The following is a 20770-nucleotide window of genomic DNA, read 5'->3' as shown; positions in this document are numbered from 1 at the left end:
TTACACTTTCCAATCCTCTAGACAATCTGCCACTAGATACTATCACTGATTCATCCCTCTTGGTCTACTGCTAAATATTGCGCTAGTAGCCCGGTCTACTAATGGTGTGCCACACCTGTAATAATACCTATATAACTATCCCTATGAGAGGTATAGGTAAGATAGGTGCAAGAAGGCTTTTCCCACTGAGGCTGGGTGAGACTAGAGCTAGAGGTCATGGGTTAAAGGTGAAAGAGAAATATTTAAAAGAAACATCTTCACTCAGAAGGTGGTGAGAGTGTGGAACAAGTAGCCAGTGGAAGTGGTGTATGCAGGTCTGATTTCACTGTTTAAGAGAAAGGTACATGGATGGGAGAGCAATGGGGGGCTATGTGCAGATTGATGGGACTAGACTGAATAATAGCGTGGCAACACGGACTAAATGGGCCAAAGGGCCTGTTTCTGTGTTGTAGCGTTCTATGACTTCGATGACTCACAAAATATACATGATTCACTGTACTTGGTTGGCTTAACGTGTCTTTTGAGGTGCAGATTTTCTAGATATTTTTCTTTAATCTCAAAATGAGCTCTGTTCTATTTCCTGGATAAGTCTCTGAGCTGATCAAATGTCATGTTTGCCTTTTTCATTTACATCAGCAACTCTTGAGAACATGATTAAATACTAAGTTTGCAAAGTATGTGAATTTTTTCATAACCTTCAGAATTAAATTGATGGTGACAGATGGCTGTTTATGGAGCTTAGAAGATGCTGACTGGTGCGTTATTTCTGCATTAATGGGAATGATGGAGAATCCATAGATTTAGGCATCTGTTGTAAACATTTCAGTTGTCTGTAGTTTCCAGCTTTTATCCCAAAGCATTAGCGTACATCAGTATTGGGCAAACGTGCAATCTACAATTTTCATGGTGTACAATGAGGTGTATATAAAGACACTAATCCTGGTATATTCATTGGCATCAGAGCCCATAGCTGATGGGATAAGAGTTGTTATTGCTCGGGTAATGACACTGAACTACATCAGGTGTCCTCCTCAATAAGGATTGTACATGAGTACACAAGGGACACTTAACAACGTGGCCATTGATCATATCCTTAGGACATGTAAAGCACTTCAGTTTTAATGAACTACCTTTTGAAATGTCATCGTTGTTTTGTATAACTGCAGATCGCTGGAAAACCAATTTGCACAAAATATTCACAAATGCCGAAGTGGATGGACCGTTAGTAAAAGGGGGTAGTGTTTGCCTGGACTCATATCAATGTCAAGGTGATAGCAAGTGGTCCTTACAGCTGGCTGGCTGAGGTGTGAGTTCTCTATCTTCTCCAGCAGAGTAGGTGGCCTAATTTGCTTGGTGGGAGCAAATGGCACCCATAAATTATTACTCTTAGGCATTCCTCCGGTTATGATTCTAGGCTTCCTGTGTCAAAGTGCTCTGTACAGTAGCTAACACAGAATCATTATAGGCGAATAGAACTACCTAAGCTGTGAAGTACACTTCAATGTATATGAGTCAATTAGTACTATGTTTGCTGAGTTAGGTGGTCACGTATTCAATTTCACCCTCCAGAGATCTAAACAGAGTCGTTCTGAGGGAATAGTGTCCTGGCAGAGTGACCATCTTTTGGATGGGTGATGAAATCTGCTAACTCAGGTCAACGTTATAAAAAAAACTTATTTAGCTGACTGAAGAAAAGCAGTAATCTCCTGCTCAGTATATTGACTGATGATTATTTGTCAATCAACATGTAAAACAGCCTATTTGATTGCTATTACTTCAGTGCTTGTGAGGCCTTGCTGTGAGCAACTTGTCTGTGGTACTTCTCCATACCAGCAGCCTCAGAATTATTCCATTATTCCATTGGCTCTAAGGTGCTTTAGCATATCTTGATGGAATGAAACGAACTGTATAAACACACTTTTTTTGCACATGCAGAGCATGATATGAAGCACACACAGAGTCTACAGAGGAAGGCAGAAGAGACAGCTCTGTTTTACTAACCAAATAGTGCATGTGCAGACAGACGTTGCATACACCAGCCACTTCTAGAATGTCAAATTATTTTTCTTTACAGGATTTATGAAGCTTATAAAGTTGCATTGATCAGAAATCAACAGTAAGACAGACTCTTCGATAGGTACACGGAGCTTAGAAAAATAGAGGGCTAATGCAGTAGGGAAATTCGAGGCAGTTTCTAGAGCATGGTTGGCACAACATTGTGGGCTGAAGGGCCTGTAATGTGTTGTAGATTTCTATATTCTAATTACCTCATATTTTCATACTGCTGGTTTTAGTTTCAATCAAGGACAGCTCACAGATATTATATACAAATCAAAGCTACCGTCTGAAATCTCCCAACATTCACCAGTAGTATTTTGTGAAGTATGGCATTGTGTATAGATTTTTGAAAAGTCTTTTGATCAATATATCTGATGAGAACTAAAGACACTGGCAGATGCTGTAAGTCAGGGTGCAGGAAGGGTCAACGATTCAGTTGCCGTGGCACGCAATTTAGACAAAGTGGATTTAATATCAATAAGGGACATAAATCAGTCAGAAAATACGAACTAAATCAATTTTAGTGGCTACGGGTGGGCAGCAGACATGAAGCACATTGTGCACTAACTAAAGCAATCACTTTAAGCATTAACTGTAGCAGACCAACTGTCACAGTGGGCTCTGTCAAACATTCTTCTTCAGTCGGTTATGGGCTGTTCTTCCTGATGGGGTTGTGTGTGACAACGCTGCATCACAAATGAGAAAGAGGATTCCTCGAAGAGGGATACCAGATGTCATATCTCTGAAAACTGTTCAATCAAAATCTAAGCTTATCTCAGCCTTCAGCTTCCAGTGAATATTTGCTTCAAGGCACCAGAATAATATTAACAAAAAAAAAGTTGCCTTGAGGTTACTTGATCATGTGATTTGATCCCTATAACAGAACTATACAGCTATTTAAAATTAATCTCATAGCTTCTGTTGTATGGAATTATTTTATGGCTGAAACTACCCTATTGGCTCAGTAGGCAAGCTCATTGGCTGATATGTTAACAAGCCCAGGTTGAGGTTTTTGTTTGTCTCCACCAGCTGAGCACTCAGGATTGTTTGTGTGCAGGGTATGCAGGAAACTCTGCCCAAGTGAACTACCTGCCAATATAAGTGGGATTCCCAATGTCCTTCTGAACGAATGGAATGAAAAGTCTGGGTTTTGGAAAGGGCTGTGATTCTTGTCTGCATTCTACTCAGATGCTGCCTACGGTAAAAGCTCAAGGACCAGGAATAGGATTGGGTCAATCAGCCTCTCCTGTATGTTCTGCCATTCAATCTGCCTTGGCTGATCCAAATTTGACATCAGTACCATGTTCACACTCTCTCCTTTGCAGGTCATATATCTTTCAGCCTCTGCCCTCAATACTATTTGAACCTTCAGTTTTTGGTAGACCATAAGACTGCAGGAGCAGAATTAGGCCATTTGGCCCATCGAGTCTGTCCAACCATTTTATCATAGCTGATCCAATTTTCCTCTCAGCCCCAGTCTTCTGCCTTGTCCCCGTATTCCTTCATTCCCTGACAAATCAAGAATCTATCAACCTCTGCCTTAAATATTAGAACATTAGAAAGTTTTTGACAACAGGCCATTCAGCCCAACAAAGCTTGCCAAATCACAATTCACATAGTGTGTTGAAATAACTATCAAGTTCAGATTTGAAAGTCTCTAAGGTACTACTCTCAACTACACAACAGGGTAGTTTGTTCCATATGTCCACAACTCACTGTGGAAAGAAATGCTTCCTGATGTTAGTCCAAAATCTCCCTTTAACCAGTCTCCACCTATGCCCCATGTTCTTGATGATGGATTAATTTTGAAATAGCAGCTGGCATCCACCTTACTTACGCTCTTAATGATTTTGAAAACCTCTATCATGTTTCCTCTCATCCTACATCTACATGGGCTAAAAAAGTTTAATTCTTTCAATCTTTCTTCACAGCTCATGCCCTGCAGACCTGGAATGAGTCTCGTCACCCTTCTCTGGACTCTCTCCAGTGCCTTCACATCACTCACAAAATATGGAGACCAAAATCATACACAGCACTCAAGGTGTGGCCTCAAAAGTGCATTATACAGCTTAAGGAAAACGTCTCTAGTCTTGAACTCCAGTGAGTGCATTGTATAGCCCAATGTTCTATTAGCCTTCCTAATCACTTCTGTGCATTGTCTAGATGTTGATAGTGATGAGTCTACCAGGAGCCCAAATCCTTCTTATACACTGCACGTTTGAAATCAAGTCCTTCAATTGTATACTTATATCTAATATTTCTACTTTGTATATGTAATATTTTACATTTACCATTTATCTGCCCACATCTGGACTTTATTTATATCTAACTGTATTGATTCTGCTGCCTAAATATTATTAGCCTGCCCCCTAATTTTGTGTCATCGACAAACCTTACTAGTTTATTTGTTACGCATTTACCCAAATCATGAATGTAGATTAAAAACAGCAGCAACCCCAAAGCTGATCCCTGTGGAACCCCAATTATAACAGCTTCTAGGTGTGAAAATGATCAGCTCACCATAAGTCATTGTTTTCTGTTTTTGAGCCAATTCTGTACCCATTCACACACCTTACCCTGAATTCCTACCTCTTGTAATTTGAATGTTTACCTCTTGTGTGGTACCTTGCCAAAAGCCTTCTGAAAGTCCAGGTAAATGATATCAACCACACTATTGTTATCATAAATTTTAGTTGTCTCTTCACAGAACTCCAACATGTTAGTAAAACATGATTTCCCCTTTCTGAACCCATGCCTTGGAAAAATACATGTTAGGGATTTATATATATAATAACAGACCTCTTTGAGTACCCTTGGATATACGTTGTCTGGCCCTGGGGATTTATTAACTTTCAGCCTTTTCAGCTGAAGCAGGACCTCACTTTCTAAAATCTCTAGGTCATTGAAAATAACCTTTCTTTTCTCTACACTTACTGACATATTGCTAACATCTTTGCAGGTAAATACTTCAGCAAAATATGAGTTAAGAGTATCCGTTATGTCCTTATCTGCATAATTTATCACCCTATATTATTCTTAATACACTTAACTTCCTTCTTGACTTTTCTTTTACTACTAAAGTATTTAAAAAAAAATCTCTTGGGGTCAATCTTAGCATTATCAGCAATATATTTCTGAACCTACCTTTTGACAATCCAAATTTCCCTCTTCTCTTTAGCTCTCATATGTTCATGTGTCCATATGCCCTATTGTTAACATCATTACTATCTTTTCTGTATTCCTTATGTAGCTGTCTTCAATGATTTTTATGTATATCTTTAGCTGCTCTATTGATTTTATTGCTTCTCCTGACCTATAAACATTTCCTGCACTGCTTGTATTACCTCTTTAAATCAACCTCATTGTTCCTCAAATGACTCAACGTCAAGCAGTTCCTTCCAGTTTTCCTTCTGATGTCTTTGCTGCATCTGCACAAATTTTGCATTTCTGAAATTCAATTTAATGGCTTTGGTTTTTACTGGTATACTCTCCCAAAAAACTTTGAGACTAACTGTGATCACTTGCTCCTAAAGGCTCAACGACTTCTGCACTCAAAATTCTACTCTGACTTTTACGGAATATCAAATCTATACAGGCCTCCCCTCTTCTTGGTGCGTTTACATAATGGGTCAACATACAGACATTCAGTACTCAATGAATTCACTGTCCTTTAATCCATTAGTCACTAGGTCTTCCCACTTAATATTTGGGAAATTAAAGACACAAGGACTTGTACATAAAGACCAGGCCTCCACAGCTGCCTGTGGCAAAGACTCACCACTCTCTGGCTAAAATAATTCCTCTCCATCTCCATTCTAAAAGGACACCACTCTATTCTGAAGATGAGTCTTCCAGTCTTAGACTCTCCCACCACAGGAAACACCCTCTCCACATCCGCTCTATCAAGACCTTTCACCATTCGATAGGTTTCAATGAGGTCATCCCTCATTCTTCTGAATTCCAGTGAATACAGGCCCGGAGCCATAAAACTCTCTTCATTTGACAAGCCATTCAATCCTGGAATCATTTTCATGATTCACCTTTGAACCCTCTGCAGTTTCAACACATCCTAAGATAAGGGGCCCAAAACTGCTCACAATACTCCAAGTGAGGCCTCACCAGAAGTTTATAAGTTCTCAACATTATATCCTTGCTTTTATATTTTAGTCCTCTTGAAAGGAATGATAACATTGCATTTGCCTTCTCCACCACAGAATCAACCTGCAAATTAACCTTTATTGAATCCTGCACGAGGACTCTCATTTTTCACACTTCATTTTTTTAGCAATTTCTCTCAATTTAGAAAATAGTCAACCCTTTCATCTCTTCTGCCATAGTGTATGACCATATAATTCCTGACACTGTATTCTATCTGCCATTTCTTTGCCCATTCTCCTAATCTAAGTCCATCTGTAGCCTTTCTACTTCCTCAAAACTACCAGACCCTCCACCTATCTTCAAATTGTTTGCAAACTTTGCAAAAAAGCCATCAATTCCATCATCCAAATCATTGATATGTAACATAAAAAGAATTTGTCCCAACCCAGACCCTCGTGGAACACCAGTAGTCACCGACAGCCAACCAGAAAATGCTTGCTTTATTCCCACTCTTTGCCTCCTGCCAATCAGCCATTGCTTTATCCACACTGGAATCTTTCCCGTAAAACTATGCTTGTTAAGCAGCCTCATGTGTGATACCTTGACAAAAGCCTTCTGAAAATCCAAGTGTACAACATCAACTGATTCTCTTTTGTCTATCCTGCTTGTTATTTCTTCAAAGAATTCCAACAGATTTGTCAGGCAAGATTTTCCCTTGAGGAAACCATGCTGACTACAGCCTATTTTATCATATGCCTCCGAGTACCCTGAGACCTCATCCTTAATTATTGACTTCACCATCTTTCCAACCACTGAGGCCAGACTAACTGATCCATAGTTTCCTTTCTTCTGCCTCTCCCCCTTCTTGAAGAGTGGAGTGACAATCTTCCAGTCTTCCAGAATGATTCTGTAATCTAGTGATTCTTGAAAGGTCATTACTAATGCCTCCACAATCTCTTCAGCCACCTCTTTCGGAACCCTGGGGTGTACACCATCTGTTCCAGGTGACTTATCTACCTTCAGACCTTTCAGTTTCCCAAGCACCTTTTCCCTAGAAATGGTATCTCCATGCACATATTGACCCCTGACACCTGGAACTTTCATCATACTGCTAGTGTCTTCCACAATGAAGACTGATGCAAAATACTTATTCCATTCCTCCATCATTTCCTTGTCCCCCATTACAACCTCTCCAGCAACATTTTCCAGCTGTCTGACATCCACTTTCACCTCTCTTTCACATTTTATGTATCTGGATTATGCTTTGGTATCCTCTTTAATATTATTGGCTAGCTTACTTGTGTATTCCATCTTTACCTTCTTAATAACTTTTTAGTTGCCTTCTGTTTTGAATTCAGGGTGAATTCAATCATATTATGATCACCTCCCCTAAGAGTTCTTTTACCTTAATCAATTCTGGTTCAGCAGTACACAACACCCAATCCAGAATTGTTGATCCCCTAGTGGTCTCAACCACAAGCTGCACTAAAAAGCTATCTTATAGGCATTCCAGAAATTCCCCCCTTGGAATACGGCACCAACTTGATTTTCCCAATCTACCTGCAATTTGAAATCCCCAATGACTATTGTAACATTGACCTTTTGCCATGCATTTTCTATCTCTCATTGTCATTTGTAGAACATATCCTTACTACTGTTTGCGGGTCTATGGACAACTCCCATCAGGGTCTTCTTACTTTTACAGTTCCTTATCTCTATCCACAGTGATTCAACACCCTCTGACCCTATGTCACCTCTTTCTAATGATTTGATTTCAATTTTTTCCAACAGAGCAACGCCGCTCCCTCTGCCTTCCTGCCTGTCCTTTCAATACAATGTGTATCCTTGGACATTAAGTTCCCAGCTATAATCTTCTTTCAGCCATGATACAGTGATACCAACCTGCAACTCTGTAAGTTCATCTACCTTATTCTGTATGCTGCGCACATTCAAATATGCCACCTTCAGTCCTGTATTCTCCCTTTTCAATTTTGTCTGCCTTTTACGTTGCAACTCATCGCGTCGACTGCCATTTTGCCCTATCAACAGCCTCTCCTCATTACGCTTGTCCCTGTTTGTAAAACAATTACTGTACCTCACCTTTGACATTATCATTTACCTTTCCTACGATACTTCTTGCATTGAAACATATACAGTTCGCACCATGCTCAATCCTTTGATTCCTGATTTTGTCTGAGGTCTTACCGACATCTGCCTCCACAACCTCTCCACTAACTGTTATGGCACTCTGGTTCCCATCCCACTGCAACTCTAGATTAAACCCCACCATGCAGCATTAACAAACCTTCCTGCTATGATGTTAGCCCACCTCCAGTTCAGGTGCACACTGTCCCTTCTGTACAGGTCCCACCATCCCTGGAAGAGAGCTCAATGATCCAAAAACCTTATGCCTTCCCTCCTACACCAACTCCTTAGCCATATTAAACTGTATAATCTTCCTTGTTTTAGCCTCACTAGCATATGGCATGGGTATTAATCCTGAGATCATAACCCTGGATGTCCTACCCTTTAACGTAGCACCTAACTCCCCAAACTCCCTTTGTAGAACCTCATTACTCATCCTATCCATGTTATTGGTACCTTACATGGACCATGACGTTTGGCTGTTCACCCTCCCACTTAAGAATGCTGAGAACTCGATCCGAGATATCCTGGACCTTGGCACCTGGGAGACAACATGCCGTCCAGGAATCTTGTTTCAGTTCTTGCCCACAGAACCTCCTGTCCATTCCCTTAATAACAAATCCTCTGTCACCACAACATACCTCTTTCTACCCCTTCCTTCTGAATCACAGAGCCAGACTCATTGTCAGAGACCCGACAAAATGTGGCTTTCCTCCGTTAGGTCAACACCCCCAAACAGTATCAAAGTAATATTCCTGTTGTTGAGGAGGATGGCCACAGGGGTACTCTGCACTGACTCCTCTATCCCTTCCCCCTTCCTGACTGTCACCCAATTTCCTGTGTCCTGCACCCTGGGTGTAACTGTCTCTCTATATATCCTACCACCCCCTTCAGCCTCCCAAATCATCCGGGGTTCATCCAGTTCCAGCTCCAACTCTTAACACAGTTTGTTAGAAGCTGCAGCTGGATGCACTTCTCACAGTTGTAGTTGTCAGTAACACTGGACATCTCCCAGCCTTCCCACATCCTGCAAGAGAAGCATTCATCTATCCTGCCTGGAATCTCTACTGTCCTAGCTGAACAGATATAAAGAAGGGAAGGAAATAAAAAACTTAACATTGAGTTTTTCTTTCCTTTGCTTTCTCTGATTGAAGCCTCTTTTCACTGAAGCCTTGAAGAGCTAAAGCCTCAAGATCACCACCCTGACTTTGTCCCCTCAGACAGTGGGGCTGTGACAATGGCCGCTGTGCTTGCCCTCCCTCATCTTCCTCCAAGCTGCTCTTGCTAATCAATCCCGAATGCCGACTGGTCGCTGGTCAAAGCTCTTTTCACTGTAGTGACCAAAGCTGCCTTTTATACTCGGGCAGTGGACCTGAGTGAAATCCCCTCCTCTCAAAACTTACGATGTTTGGAAGTTATCTGTGTTTTGCTGGCAGGACCAACAGGTTTTGCTTGGCCCCAAGTTAAACACCTAGAATCATATGGAAATTCCTTTCAGCATGACTTGCCCATGCCAAGATGCCTGTCTATGTTAACTCCATTTTCATTCATTTATTATTGACATACAGCGTGGAATAGGCCTTCCAGCCCTTCAAACAACAATGCCCACCAATCCCCCGACTTAATCCTAGCCTAATCACAGGACGATTTACATTGACCAATTAGCAGTACATCTTTGGACTGTGGAAGGAAACCGGAGGACCTGGAGGAAACCACATAGTCACAGGGAGAATGTACAAACTCCTTACCGGCAGCTGCAGGAATTGAAACCAGGTCGCTGGAACTATAAAACATTGTGCTAACCACTATGCTACCATGATACCTGGCCATCTAGTCCACATCTCTCTATTTGTCTCCCATCCACGTACTTGTCCAACTACTTCTCAAACAATTATTGTGCCTGCCTCTACCACTTCCAATGGCAGCTTGTTTCATATACCTGCTACACTCTGTGTGGAAGATCTTACCTCTTAAATCTCTTTTAGATTTGTTTTCCTCTTACTTTAAAATTGAGTCCACTAATTTGAGACTCTCCTACCTCTGAAAAAAATTAATTCCCCTTATAACTTTATGAATCTCTTTAAATTTGCCCCTCAGCCTCTTGTGCACCAGTGAGAACAACTCCCTCTACCTAATCTCTCCTTGTAAATGCAGCCCTCCATTCCAGGCAATATCCTGATAAACAGAGAAACATAGAAAACCTACAGCACAATACAGGGCCTTCAGCCCACAAAGTTGTGCTGAACATGTCCCTACCTTAGAAATTTCTAGGCTTACCTATAGCCCTCTATTTAACTAAGCTCCATGTTACCTATCTGAAAGTTTCATCTTTTCTATAGTGTGGTGTGGTGACAGTGTGGTGATAGTGTGGTGTGGTGACAGGAACTGCATCTAATATTCCAGGTGCGGCCTGACCGATATCTTGTACAGTTGCACCAGGATGTGCCACCCCTGGTTATGAAGGCAAGTAAGCTAAATACCTTCTGCATTCCACCTGTGTTGGCATGGGAGCTGTGAAGTTGCACCCCAAGGTCCATCTGCACATCAAGGCTTCTCAGGTCCCTGCCATTATTAGATGACCCAAAATGAATGATCTCGCTTTTATCAGGATTAAATTAGAAATTGTTCAGCTGCATGCTTGTGGAGGGAGATCCAGTTTTAGTGACAATGAAATACTGGTGATATATCTTCAAGTCAGGATGGTGAGTGATTTAGAAGGAAGCTTTATTTGGTGCTGTTCCAATGTACTTACTATTCTTATCTATCTTGGTGGTGTAGGCAGTGGATTTCGGTATTGCTATTAAAATAACCTGGGAAAGTTACATCACAGACTATGAGACCAGACAATATACATTCTTTACTATTGAATACATGGCCCAGAGTTAGGTACACTTCCAGCCAAGCTCTTCCAGGACATCTACAATACTGGCATCTCACAAACAATGTGAAAAATGCACAAAGCAGGCTAAATCCATCTGGACTAATTACTGACCAATCAGACAATTCTGAGTCATCAGCAAAGCGACGGGTGCTGCCATTCATAGTGGGATCAAGAGACACTTGCTGCTTGGTGACCTCTTTATTGATGCCCAGGTGAGGTTGCTTAATTCTACACCTCATGGCGCCCTTGACTTCTGTAATGTGGATCTCCAGAGGGAGCTGAGGGTAGATCACATTTGGAGCTTCTGGCTGAACACATTTGTCAATGCTTTAACTTTGTTTCTGGTACTCATGCCATAACTGAAAGTGACGATTCTCCTGGAGCTTCCTATTCATGCCATGACATTTACAACAAAATGCAACAGGCAGACCTCTTGGAATGATGGACCTCTTTGATGCTTTCAAGAAGGAGCTAGACAGGTATCTTATGGATAGGGGAATCAAGGGATATGGGGACAAGGCAGGAACCGGGTATTGATAGTAGATGATCAGCCATGATCTCAGAATGGCAGTGCAGGCTCGAAGGGCCGAATGGTCTACTTCTGCACCTATTGTCTATTGTCTATAATGATCTTGCCACTAAGGAAATTCTAAGATGAAGTGGTTGATGTGGGTTGAATTGTAACATTTAAGTGAAGTTTGGACTGGTACATGAATGAGAGGGGTATGGAGAGCTATCATCTAGGTGCAATTAAGTGGGACGAGGCAGAATACCAGGTTGGCAAAGATTAGATGGCTGGATGGGACAAAGGGCCTGCTTCTGTGCTGTAGTGCTCTACGACTCTATGGTAGCCTGAATGGAAAATGTTGTACAGCATTCTGGAAGCAGTTCTTCCTACAGATGGATGAATACAAAAAATGAATGAGCAATCACTTCCTAAAACTAAATGAAGATAAAACTGAAATACTTTTGGTTGGTCCCAAAGCCAAAAGAGATAAACTTCTTGAAAAACTTTGGAACTTGGCTCCCCTTGTAAAATCAGAAGTGACAAACCTGGGTGTAATCCTGGATTCAGATTTGAATCTTAGTTCCCACATAAAGAAGGTGACCAGAGCAGCATTTCTAAAAGAAATATTGCAAAAATATGTCCACTTCTGTCACATAATGATTCTGAAAAACTGATTCATGCCCTTATATTGGTTATAGACTAGATTACTGCAGTACACCTTTTACTGGCCTTCCAAAACAATCTATTGACAAACTTCAACTCATTCAGAATGCCACTGCAGAACTTTTAATTAAAACTGGGATGAGGAAACATAATTTCTGTCCTAGCTACTCAGCATTAGCTTCTTGTACCTTTTAGAATTGATTTTAAAGTTCTCTTATTTGTTTGTAAAGCTCTTAATGGTCTGGGACCAGAGTATGTCACAGAATTGCTTTAGTTTTATAACCCTGTTGAGTCTTAAGTCTTCTTCTGCTGATCTCTTAAATTTAAACAACCTCCCTCAAAAGATAATTGGTAGGCCATCTTTCTTGAACTGCACTCCTAAATTGTAGAACTCAATACCTAATACTATAAGGGATGAAGATTTAATTGATACTTATAAATGTCAGCTCAAAGCCCATTTATTTAACCTTGCTTTACATTAACATTGTGTGCCTTTTATTTTCATGTTTGCACTTTATCCCATTGTAAAGTAGTTTAAACTACATTGTCTGTATGAGAAGTGCTCTGTAAGAAAGTTATTATTATTATTATTATTATTATTATTATTATTATTATAGAATGTCTCATACATCAGAGATGGCAGCTTGAAGGATCAGAGATGCAATGGGCAAACAGCAGGATCCATCGGCAGACCTGAACAATCAAACCACCAACAACTCCCACTGAAGCCCTGGAGTCCTATTACATTTACTTGTGAATGGTGCTGGGGCAAACAGCCGGCCCCAGGAGGAGCTTCCAACAATGGCACCACACTCAGTGATGGAATATCATTGCAGCCAAGGTAACGTAGTTTCAACCAGCTTCAGCTGTAAATTACATATAGACACAGAACTTGGCTTCCTCCACATCGCAGAAGCAAGCCTCCAGCAAATTCGACCCACTCTATGTGAAGTGGCTGAGAGCACCAGGAACAGCAAAGACCATTAATCCAGACAACATCCCAGGTTAGTACTGAAGACATGTGCCTCAGAATTAGTTGCAGCTCCAGCCAAGCTATTCCAGTACAGTTACAGCACCAGCCTCCACCAAGCAGTGTGGAAAATTGCCCATGTGTTGTTCACAAAAAGAAGGACAAATCTAATCCATTAATTACCACTCAATCAGTCTGCTAACACTCATCAGCAAAGTGACAGAAGCTGTTACTGACCGTGCCATCCAGCAGAATTTAGCCACCAATAGCCTGCTCGCTGGTGCCCAAATCTAAGTTCCACCAGTGCCACTGTGTTGCAGACCTCATTACAACCTTGATCTGCATAGAAATGCATGAGCGTAATTCCAAAGGAGAGGTATGCATGGCTGCCCTTGATAGCAAGGCAGCTTTTGCCTGAGAAGGACATCAAGGAACCCACATAAAAACTAAAGTCAATAGACATTAAGGGAAAAGCCCTCTGTTGTTTGGAGTCAAACATTTCATTGAGGCAAATTGTTGTAGTTCTGGGAGGTCAACCAATTCAGACTGAGGACATCACTAATAGAGATCCTGAGAGCAAAATCCTAGGCGCAACCATCTTCAGCTACTTCATCGAAGACATTCCATCCTTTATTATCTCAGAAGTAGGGATGTTTGTGGGTGGAGTTCAATTCCATTTGTGTATCCTTAGTGAGTGAAGCAGTCCATACCAGCCCAAAACAAGGCAATGGACACATTCTGACAGGAAATGACCAGAGCAGTTAACATTTGTGTCACAGAAGTGCAGGACAATGACCTCCTCCAACCTTACCTCTGACATTCTATGGCATTGCCACCACTGAACCTGCTACCGTCAATATACTGAGGGCAACCCAACTGGATATCCTGCAGCAAGTGACAACTCAGAAACTTTTGATCATCTAAGTCAGGTATGTGATAGAATAACCTGGATTAGTTCATTTTCAGCAGCAGTAGACACACCAGTCATTCAGGATATTTCTGTCCAATCAATTGGCTCTTGAACAACCAATGTAAATAGTCCTTCCCTCCTCCACAAGTCCACAGCAACTGCAATATTTACCAAAGACAAAATGCACTGCAAATATTCCCCTATGTTACTCTGACATCATACCATAAAACTGCAATGTCTGCTACCAAGGAGGACAAGGACAAGGGAAAAACCACCTCTGCTCCTCCAAGTTCCACACCATCACCACATGGCAACATACTCCTTCAGCATTGCTGAGTCTAAACCTTGGAATTGTATCTCCACCACAGTTGCTGAGAATGATCGGAAGCAGGTGGGGCAAGGAGATGGCTTTCCCGCAACTTCTCAAGAACAATTAGGAATGGGCAATAGATGCTGTTTTTCTCTTGTGACAGCCAGATTATGGGGCAAAAAAAATAAAAGAAATGAAAAAAAAACACCTGTATTACAGGACTGCTGTTGTTTGTTTACCATGGAGATTAACATCCAGCCTATTATTTTTGGCAAGCATCATCCTGGTGAAGTTGAAGGTCACAGGTGCTGGGGAAAGAAATATTATTCTATGTTTTTTTTTCTGGCATCAATACAGGCAATCTCAGTTTGGGTACAGTACAGCATTCTGTACTTGTCATTGAGAGTTGCACAGATTCTGCGATGGCTGCATGCCTACAGGAGCACAGCCAAAATTATTCCTCTACATCTGGCTGAAAGGAGACAACAGTCTAATCCCATATGTATTGGATCATCACGCTGGTTAAAAGAGTGGAAAAGATTTACCTTTGCGCAACATCTGTTTGACTTTTTTAACCTCTCCACTTAAACTGAGGATAGTCTGTTTTAAGAACAGATAAACATAGGAAATCGAAGCAGGGATGATCCTGTCAGCACCTTATGTCTCCTCACCATTCAATAAGATTACACTAATCTTCTGCCTCAGTGTTACTTTCTTTCAACAGGCCAATACCTCTTGATTCTCTCTATAATCTATTAATTCTTTGTTTTACACCAGCTCCTTTACTTGTTAAATATCAGAAAGGACTCAAAGTGCATTCAATGGACACCCACAATATTTAAGCTTCAGGTTATCATTATTTTTCATAAACTGTAAATCCAAATTATCACTTACTTTCCATCGGCTCCTTGGATTTCCTCCCACTGGCTGATTTCCTCAATAGACTCCTTCCTGAGGTAAAGAGGCAGCTGAGTTCTTCCAAAGGACTGGTTGGCGTTCTGGAGCGTGACCCACTATGCGCAGATCCTTGGGAAGAAGAGATATTTCCTGTCTTTCCTCCTTCCTGTACTGGGGTTTTCACTGTGGACTGAGGCACTGCGGAAGAACATCTTGGTGGTGGATGTATAGACTCATAGGGCGGGGGTCTTTTTAGGCCTAATGGAGTCATGGACCGCCCCATAGTGACAGGAGATGGGGTTATTGAGTGACTAAAATGAGACTGAAGACCATGAGGTGATGGCGTCCTATAAAGAGTTGATGGAAGTGGTGGGGAAGAGGGCCTTCCAGTTGCACTTATTCCATGAGAAGATGGTAAGTCTTTTTCTACTTTCTGGTATCCGGAAGACTGAGCAGGGAGAGATGATGGGGAAGCACCAGTTTGCTTGATATAAGATATGCTTGTTTCCAGCACTGGGAGCTTTATGACTTCAAGAGGAGTTAAAGGAGATTCGTCAGAAGCTGGTGAGCATTGGCTCGGAGCTGGCGGGAACACTAATAGAGGGGGGCGATGAGGGAGCAGATTTGGGAATGGAGGTGGAATCTCACAAAATAAGCCCTTTGGATTTGATGGGATTGAAGACTTTGTAATATCCACTTCAGGCACAGTTGGAGTAGGACACTGAGAATGAGGGTCTATAAGACCTGGACTGCCCCATTTGAAGTCTTGGACCACCTCATCAAATAATGGATACTTCATTTCCTCATAAACTGCCTCACTTTGATCGTCATCTTCTTTTTTAATATCGCGTAATATATTTCCAACCATTTCAATGTAGACTGGCTCTTCTTCCTCAGCGCCCCTAGTTGGACTAAAGGCTTGTCCAGAAGCACTCTCTTTGCTTGCTCCAGTGGTTGACTTTCGACTACTGTGCTTTGTGCCATACGTTTCATCAAAGGACGTGCTGAGCTGTGTGTTTGGGTCACGCCTTGGTTTAGGAGGTGGTATCTTCTTGCCATATTCATCGCTGTGGGGTCTGGGTTTTGTTGACACTATATAAAGATAAGCAGGCATATGATCAGGCAAGTCATTCCTTCAGAAGTACCTCACCACAGATCATTCAGTGGAGAGATGCTTGTCAATACACATTTAAAAGAATGAAAAAGACTGCCATTTATATTTTGCACCTTTAATGATTTCAAGATTTCCTGTAGACCACTAAGTACACTTAGTGTGTACTCATAGTTTTGAAGTGAAAAAGGTTACAGATTTCACCTAGTCAGATCCCCTCCAAATAATCTGTTGTAGTGATGCCAGTACAGCGAAAGTGTTGTCTAGAACACCAGGGAAAACTCTAAGCATTTCATTAGAACACTGTTATGGCATATCTTTACCATCCGTGTGAGAGAGCAGGTAAGCCCTCTGTTAACCTTCTGTCAGAGAGCATAGTTCCCCTTCAGAACTGCGGCCTAGATTTTTAACCTTCATTCCCAGGAATGGAACCTTGACTCAGAGTTGACATTACTAGCCTTACATTTTCTGGCAATCCAAAAATAATATGATACCCATTTGGGGACACATCAATGGAAATTTTGATAAATTTAACACTGTAAAGACTAATATGGTGTATGCAAATTTAATATACCATACTTTATAAGATTGAAGAGCTCAAACATAGAACAGAACAGGAACACACCCTTTGATCAGTCATATCTGTGCCAACCATGAAGCCAATTTAAACTAATCCCATCTGTCTGCACATGGTCCATATCCCTCCATTCCCTGTCTGTTCATGATCCTGTCTAAGTGCTTCTTTAATGTAGCTATCATCACTGCTTCCACTATCATCCTGTGTAAAAAAAACTTAACTTCACAAAACTCTTTTCTTTCTTTCTTTCTTTTTAAATCTTTTTATTAATTTTTTAAACAAACATAAATGAAACATGAATGCAAAGTGTTTGAGAGTACATAATTAATAGTTTAAGTAGACATTCAAATATATAATAATCAGTATATATAGCCTCCCAAACTCAAAGTATTTATGAACAAAAGAGACAAAAAGAAAAAAAATACAAAACTCTTTTAAACATTCCCCATCTCACCTTAAAATGATACCCCCCAGTAAATGAGATTTCCAGCCTGGGGAAGAAGTCTGTGACTATCTGCACTACCTATGCCTCTCATAATTCTATCAGGTCATCCCCCCACCACCCCACCAGCTTCTGATGCTACAGAAAAAACAATCCAAGCTTGTCCACTCTCTCCTTATAACAAACACTCTCTTATAGACAGGAGACAACATCCTGGTAAACCTCTTCTGTACCTCTTCAATGCTTCCAGATCTTTCCCGTGACAAAGTCACTAGAACCATACACAGCACTTCAAATGGGCCTAAAAAAAAGTTTATGCATTTGTAACTTGACTTGCCAACTCTTATCGTCAAAGCCCTGACCAATGAAGGCAAGTATGCCATACCCTATCTACCTGTGTTTCCACTGACTTGTAGCCCAAGATTCCTCTGTACATCAAACAGAATGATATCAAACATTGTTGACAAACATGATTAACATAACAAGACATTGCTTGTCAAGAACCTCTGCTGTAATGAGCTCTTCGGGTTTGTCTGGGGTGCTTGAGAGTGTTGGGCTTGCGTTGGGTTTTGGGAGTGTTGGGTTTTTAGAGCACCTCAGTTGGTTAATTGCTGTTTAACAAAAGTTGTTAATTGTTTAGAGTTCCTTGTGATGTTTCTCAAGCGACTAGCTCTTTGTAATGCGGTCTCCTGGTGCTTTCTGTTTAAACTTGTTAAATTTATTTTGATGGGCTCAGGGATTCCATGTTATTTGTATTATTTAAAGAAACACCCAATTAGCGCTAATTGCGGGGTCTTAGTTTTGAGAATGTTACGTCTCATGGCATCCCTTGGCCGAGCCACTGATATCTTATAAAGGAAGAGCTATAAAGAAGGCAAAACAGCGGATTTATTGCATCAGGAGTTTGAGGAGATTTGGTTTGTCACCTAAAATACTTGAAAACTTCTACAGATGTACCGTGGAGAGCATTCTAACTGGCTGCGTCAGTGCTGCTCCACAGGATCGAAATAAGCTGCAGAAAGTTGTAAAATTAGTCAGCTCCATCTTGGGTAATAGCCTCTGTCGTATCCCAGACATCTTTAAGGAGCAGTGCCTCAACAAGGCTGTGTCCATTAGAAAGGGCCCCCATCACTCCATCATGCCCTCTTCTCATTGTTGCCATCAGGTAGGAGGTACAGAAGCCTGAAGACACACACTCAGTGATTCAGGTACAGCTTCTTCCCCTCTGCCTTCTGATTTCTAAATGGACATTGAATCCATGAACACTACCTCACTTTAATTATTTCTGATTTTGCATTATTTTTAATGTAACTATTTTATTTATATATATATATATAATATGCCAGTGATATTAAACCTGATGTGGCTGTGTCTACAGTGGAGTCTGTCCTTCCTCAGCACTTGGATTCTGATACAGCCAGTATACATTGTGACACTCCACTCCATACGCAAAAAGCAGAATTTCCCGGGATTCAATCATTTTAATTCCAATTCCGACATGTCAGTCCATTGCCTCCTCTTCTGCCATGATGAGGCCACTCTCATGTTGGAGGAGCAACACCTCATATTCTGTCTGGGTAGCCACTGACCTGATGGCATGAACATTGATTTCTCCTTCCGGTAATTTTTCCCCTCCCCCCTTCCCTCTTCTATTCAACACTCTGACCTCATACCTCTTCTCTTTGTGCCTATCACCTCCCCTGGTGCCCCTCCTCCTTCATTTTCTCCCGTGGCCCACTCTCCTCTCCTATTAAATTCCTTCTTCTCCAGCCTTTGCTTTTCCCACCTATTACCTCCCAGCTTTTTACTTCATCACCCCTCCCTCACCCACGCGGCTTCACCTATCACCTTCGAGTTTGTCCTCCTTCCCCTCCCCCCACTTTCTTATTCTGGCATCTCCCCCCTTCCTTTCCACTCCTGATGAAAGATCTCAGCCCGAAACATCAACAGTTTATTTGTTTCCGTAGATGCTGCCTGACCTGCTGAGATCCCCCAGCATTTTGTGTGTGCTGTTGGTTTTCCAGCAACTGCAGAATCTCTTGTGTTAACAAATAGCTCAGTTGTAAATTAAAAAAGCTGCAAATGTAAAATAAAAAAAACAAAATTGCTTGGTCAAACAGCATTTGGAAAGAGAAACAGTTAATGTCTCACCTCAAAGACCCTCTGTCAGAACTCTTTTGATTAGATTTACACTAAGCAACCTCTCACGTGAATATATTCCCAGATGTCGCCACCTTCCGATCTAGTGTACTGCATTTGTGTTTGCAGTATGATCTCTTCCACATTTGAGAAAACAAATGAGGATTGATGAGAGCTTTGTAGAGAATTTCTGTTCAGTCTGCAAGGATGACCTTGAGCTTCCAAATGTCTGATACATTAATTCTCCATCCCACTTTCACCTTGACCTATCTGTCTGAAGCCTGAGGAGTACCACTCCACCTAAGTCTGCGCATGTTACAGCCTTTGCGACTCAGTGCTTAAATCATTGATGAAGGGTCTCGGCCCCAAACACCAAATGTTTATTCATACAGCCTGACCTGCTGAGTTCCTCCAACACTCTGTGTGTGCTGTTCTGAATTTTCAGCATCTGCAGAATCCCCTGTGTTTACTTAAATCATTGATTTCAGCTGAATTGTTTTCCTTTTTCTATTATTGAGAACAGGCCAATTCTATTGTAAGATTATCCACACGTAACATTACTTCAGATTTTCTTTTTCTTAGATATGTAGAGATTTGTTATATATTTCTAGAAATCAGTCTTGTGTCATTTTGGCAATAGCTTCATGTTGCATTTCACAGCTTTACATATCCTTTTATCTATTTTCTCTGTCTCTCTAAATGACCCTCTAAATACAAGGATGTTGCCTGGATTGGCGAGCGTGCCTTATGAGAATAGGTTGAGTGATTTTGGCCTTTTTTCCTTGAAGTGACAGAGAAGGAGAGGTGACCTGATATAGATGTATAATATGATGAGTGGCATTGATCGTGTGGATAGCCAGAGGCTTTTTACCAGAGCTGAAATGGCTAACACAAGGGGGCATAGTTTTAAGGTGCTTGGAAGTAGGTACAAGGGGGATGTCAGAGGCAATTTTTTCAGACAGAGTGGTGGGTGCATGGAATGCACTGCCAGCGACGGTGGTGGAGGCGGATACAAAAGGGCCTTTTAAGAGACTCTTAGAAAGGTAATGGAGCTTAGTAAA

The 20770-nt window shown here is 41.3% G+C and overlaps 1 protein-coding gene across 4 annotated transcripts in view; it reads right to left on the bottom strand.

Annotated features, from left to right (window-relative positions):
• The window catches only part of nyap2a (neuronal tyrosine-phosphorylated phosphoinositide-3-kinase adaptor 2a), a 206021-nt gene that overhangs the window by 72584 nt on the left and 112667 nt on the right, over positions 1–20770 (bottom strand). For all 4 annotated transcript variants that reach the window (XM_073041419.1, XM_073041418.1, XM_073041420.1 and 1 more), the window contains exon 4: positions 15438–16532. In XM_073041419.1, coding sequence (XP_072897520.1) covers positions 15438–16532 — 1095 coding nt within the window. The remainder of the gene's footprint in view (positions 1–15437; positions 16533–20770) is intronic.

The sequence above is a fragment of the Hemitrygon akajei genome, chromosome 3, assembly GCF_048418815.1.
Source record: "Hemitrygon akajei chromosome 3, sHemAka1.3, whole genome shotgun sequence".
Lineage (NCBI taxonomy): Eukaryota > Metazoa > Chordata > Chondrichthyes > Myliobatiformes > Dasyatidae > Hemitrygon > Hemitrygon akajei.
The sequence above is the reverse complement of the archived record's forward strand: the minus strand, read 5'-3'. Positions and strand labels throughout refer to the sequence as shown.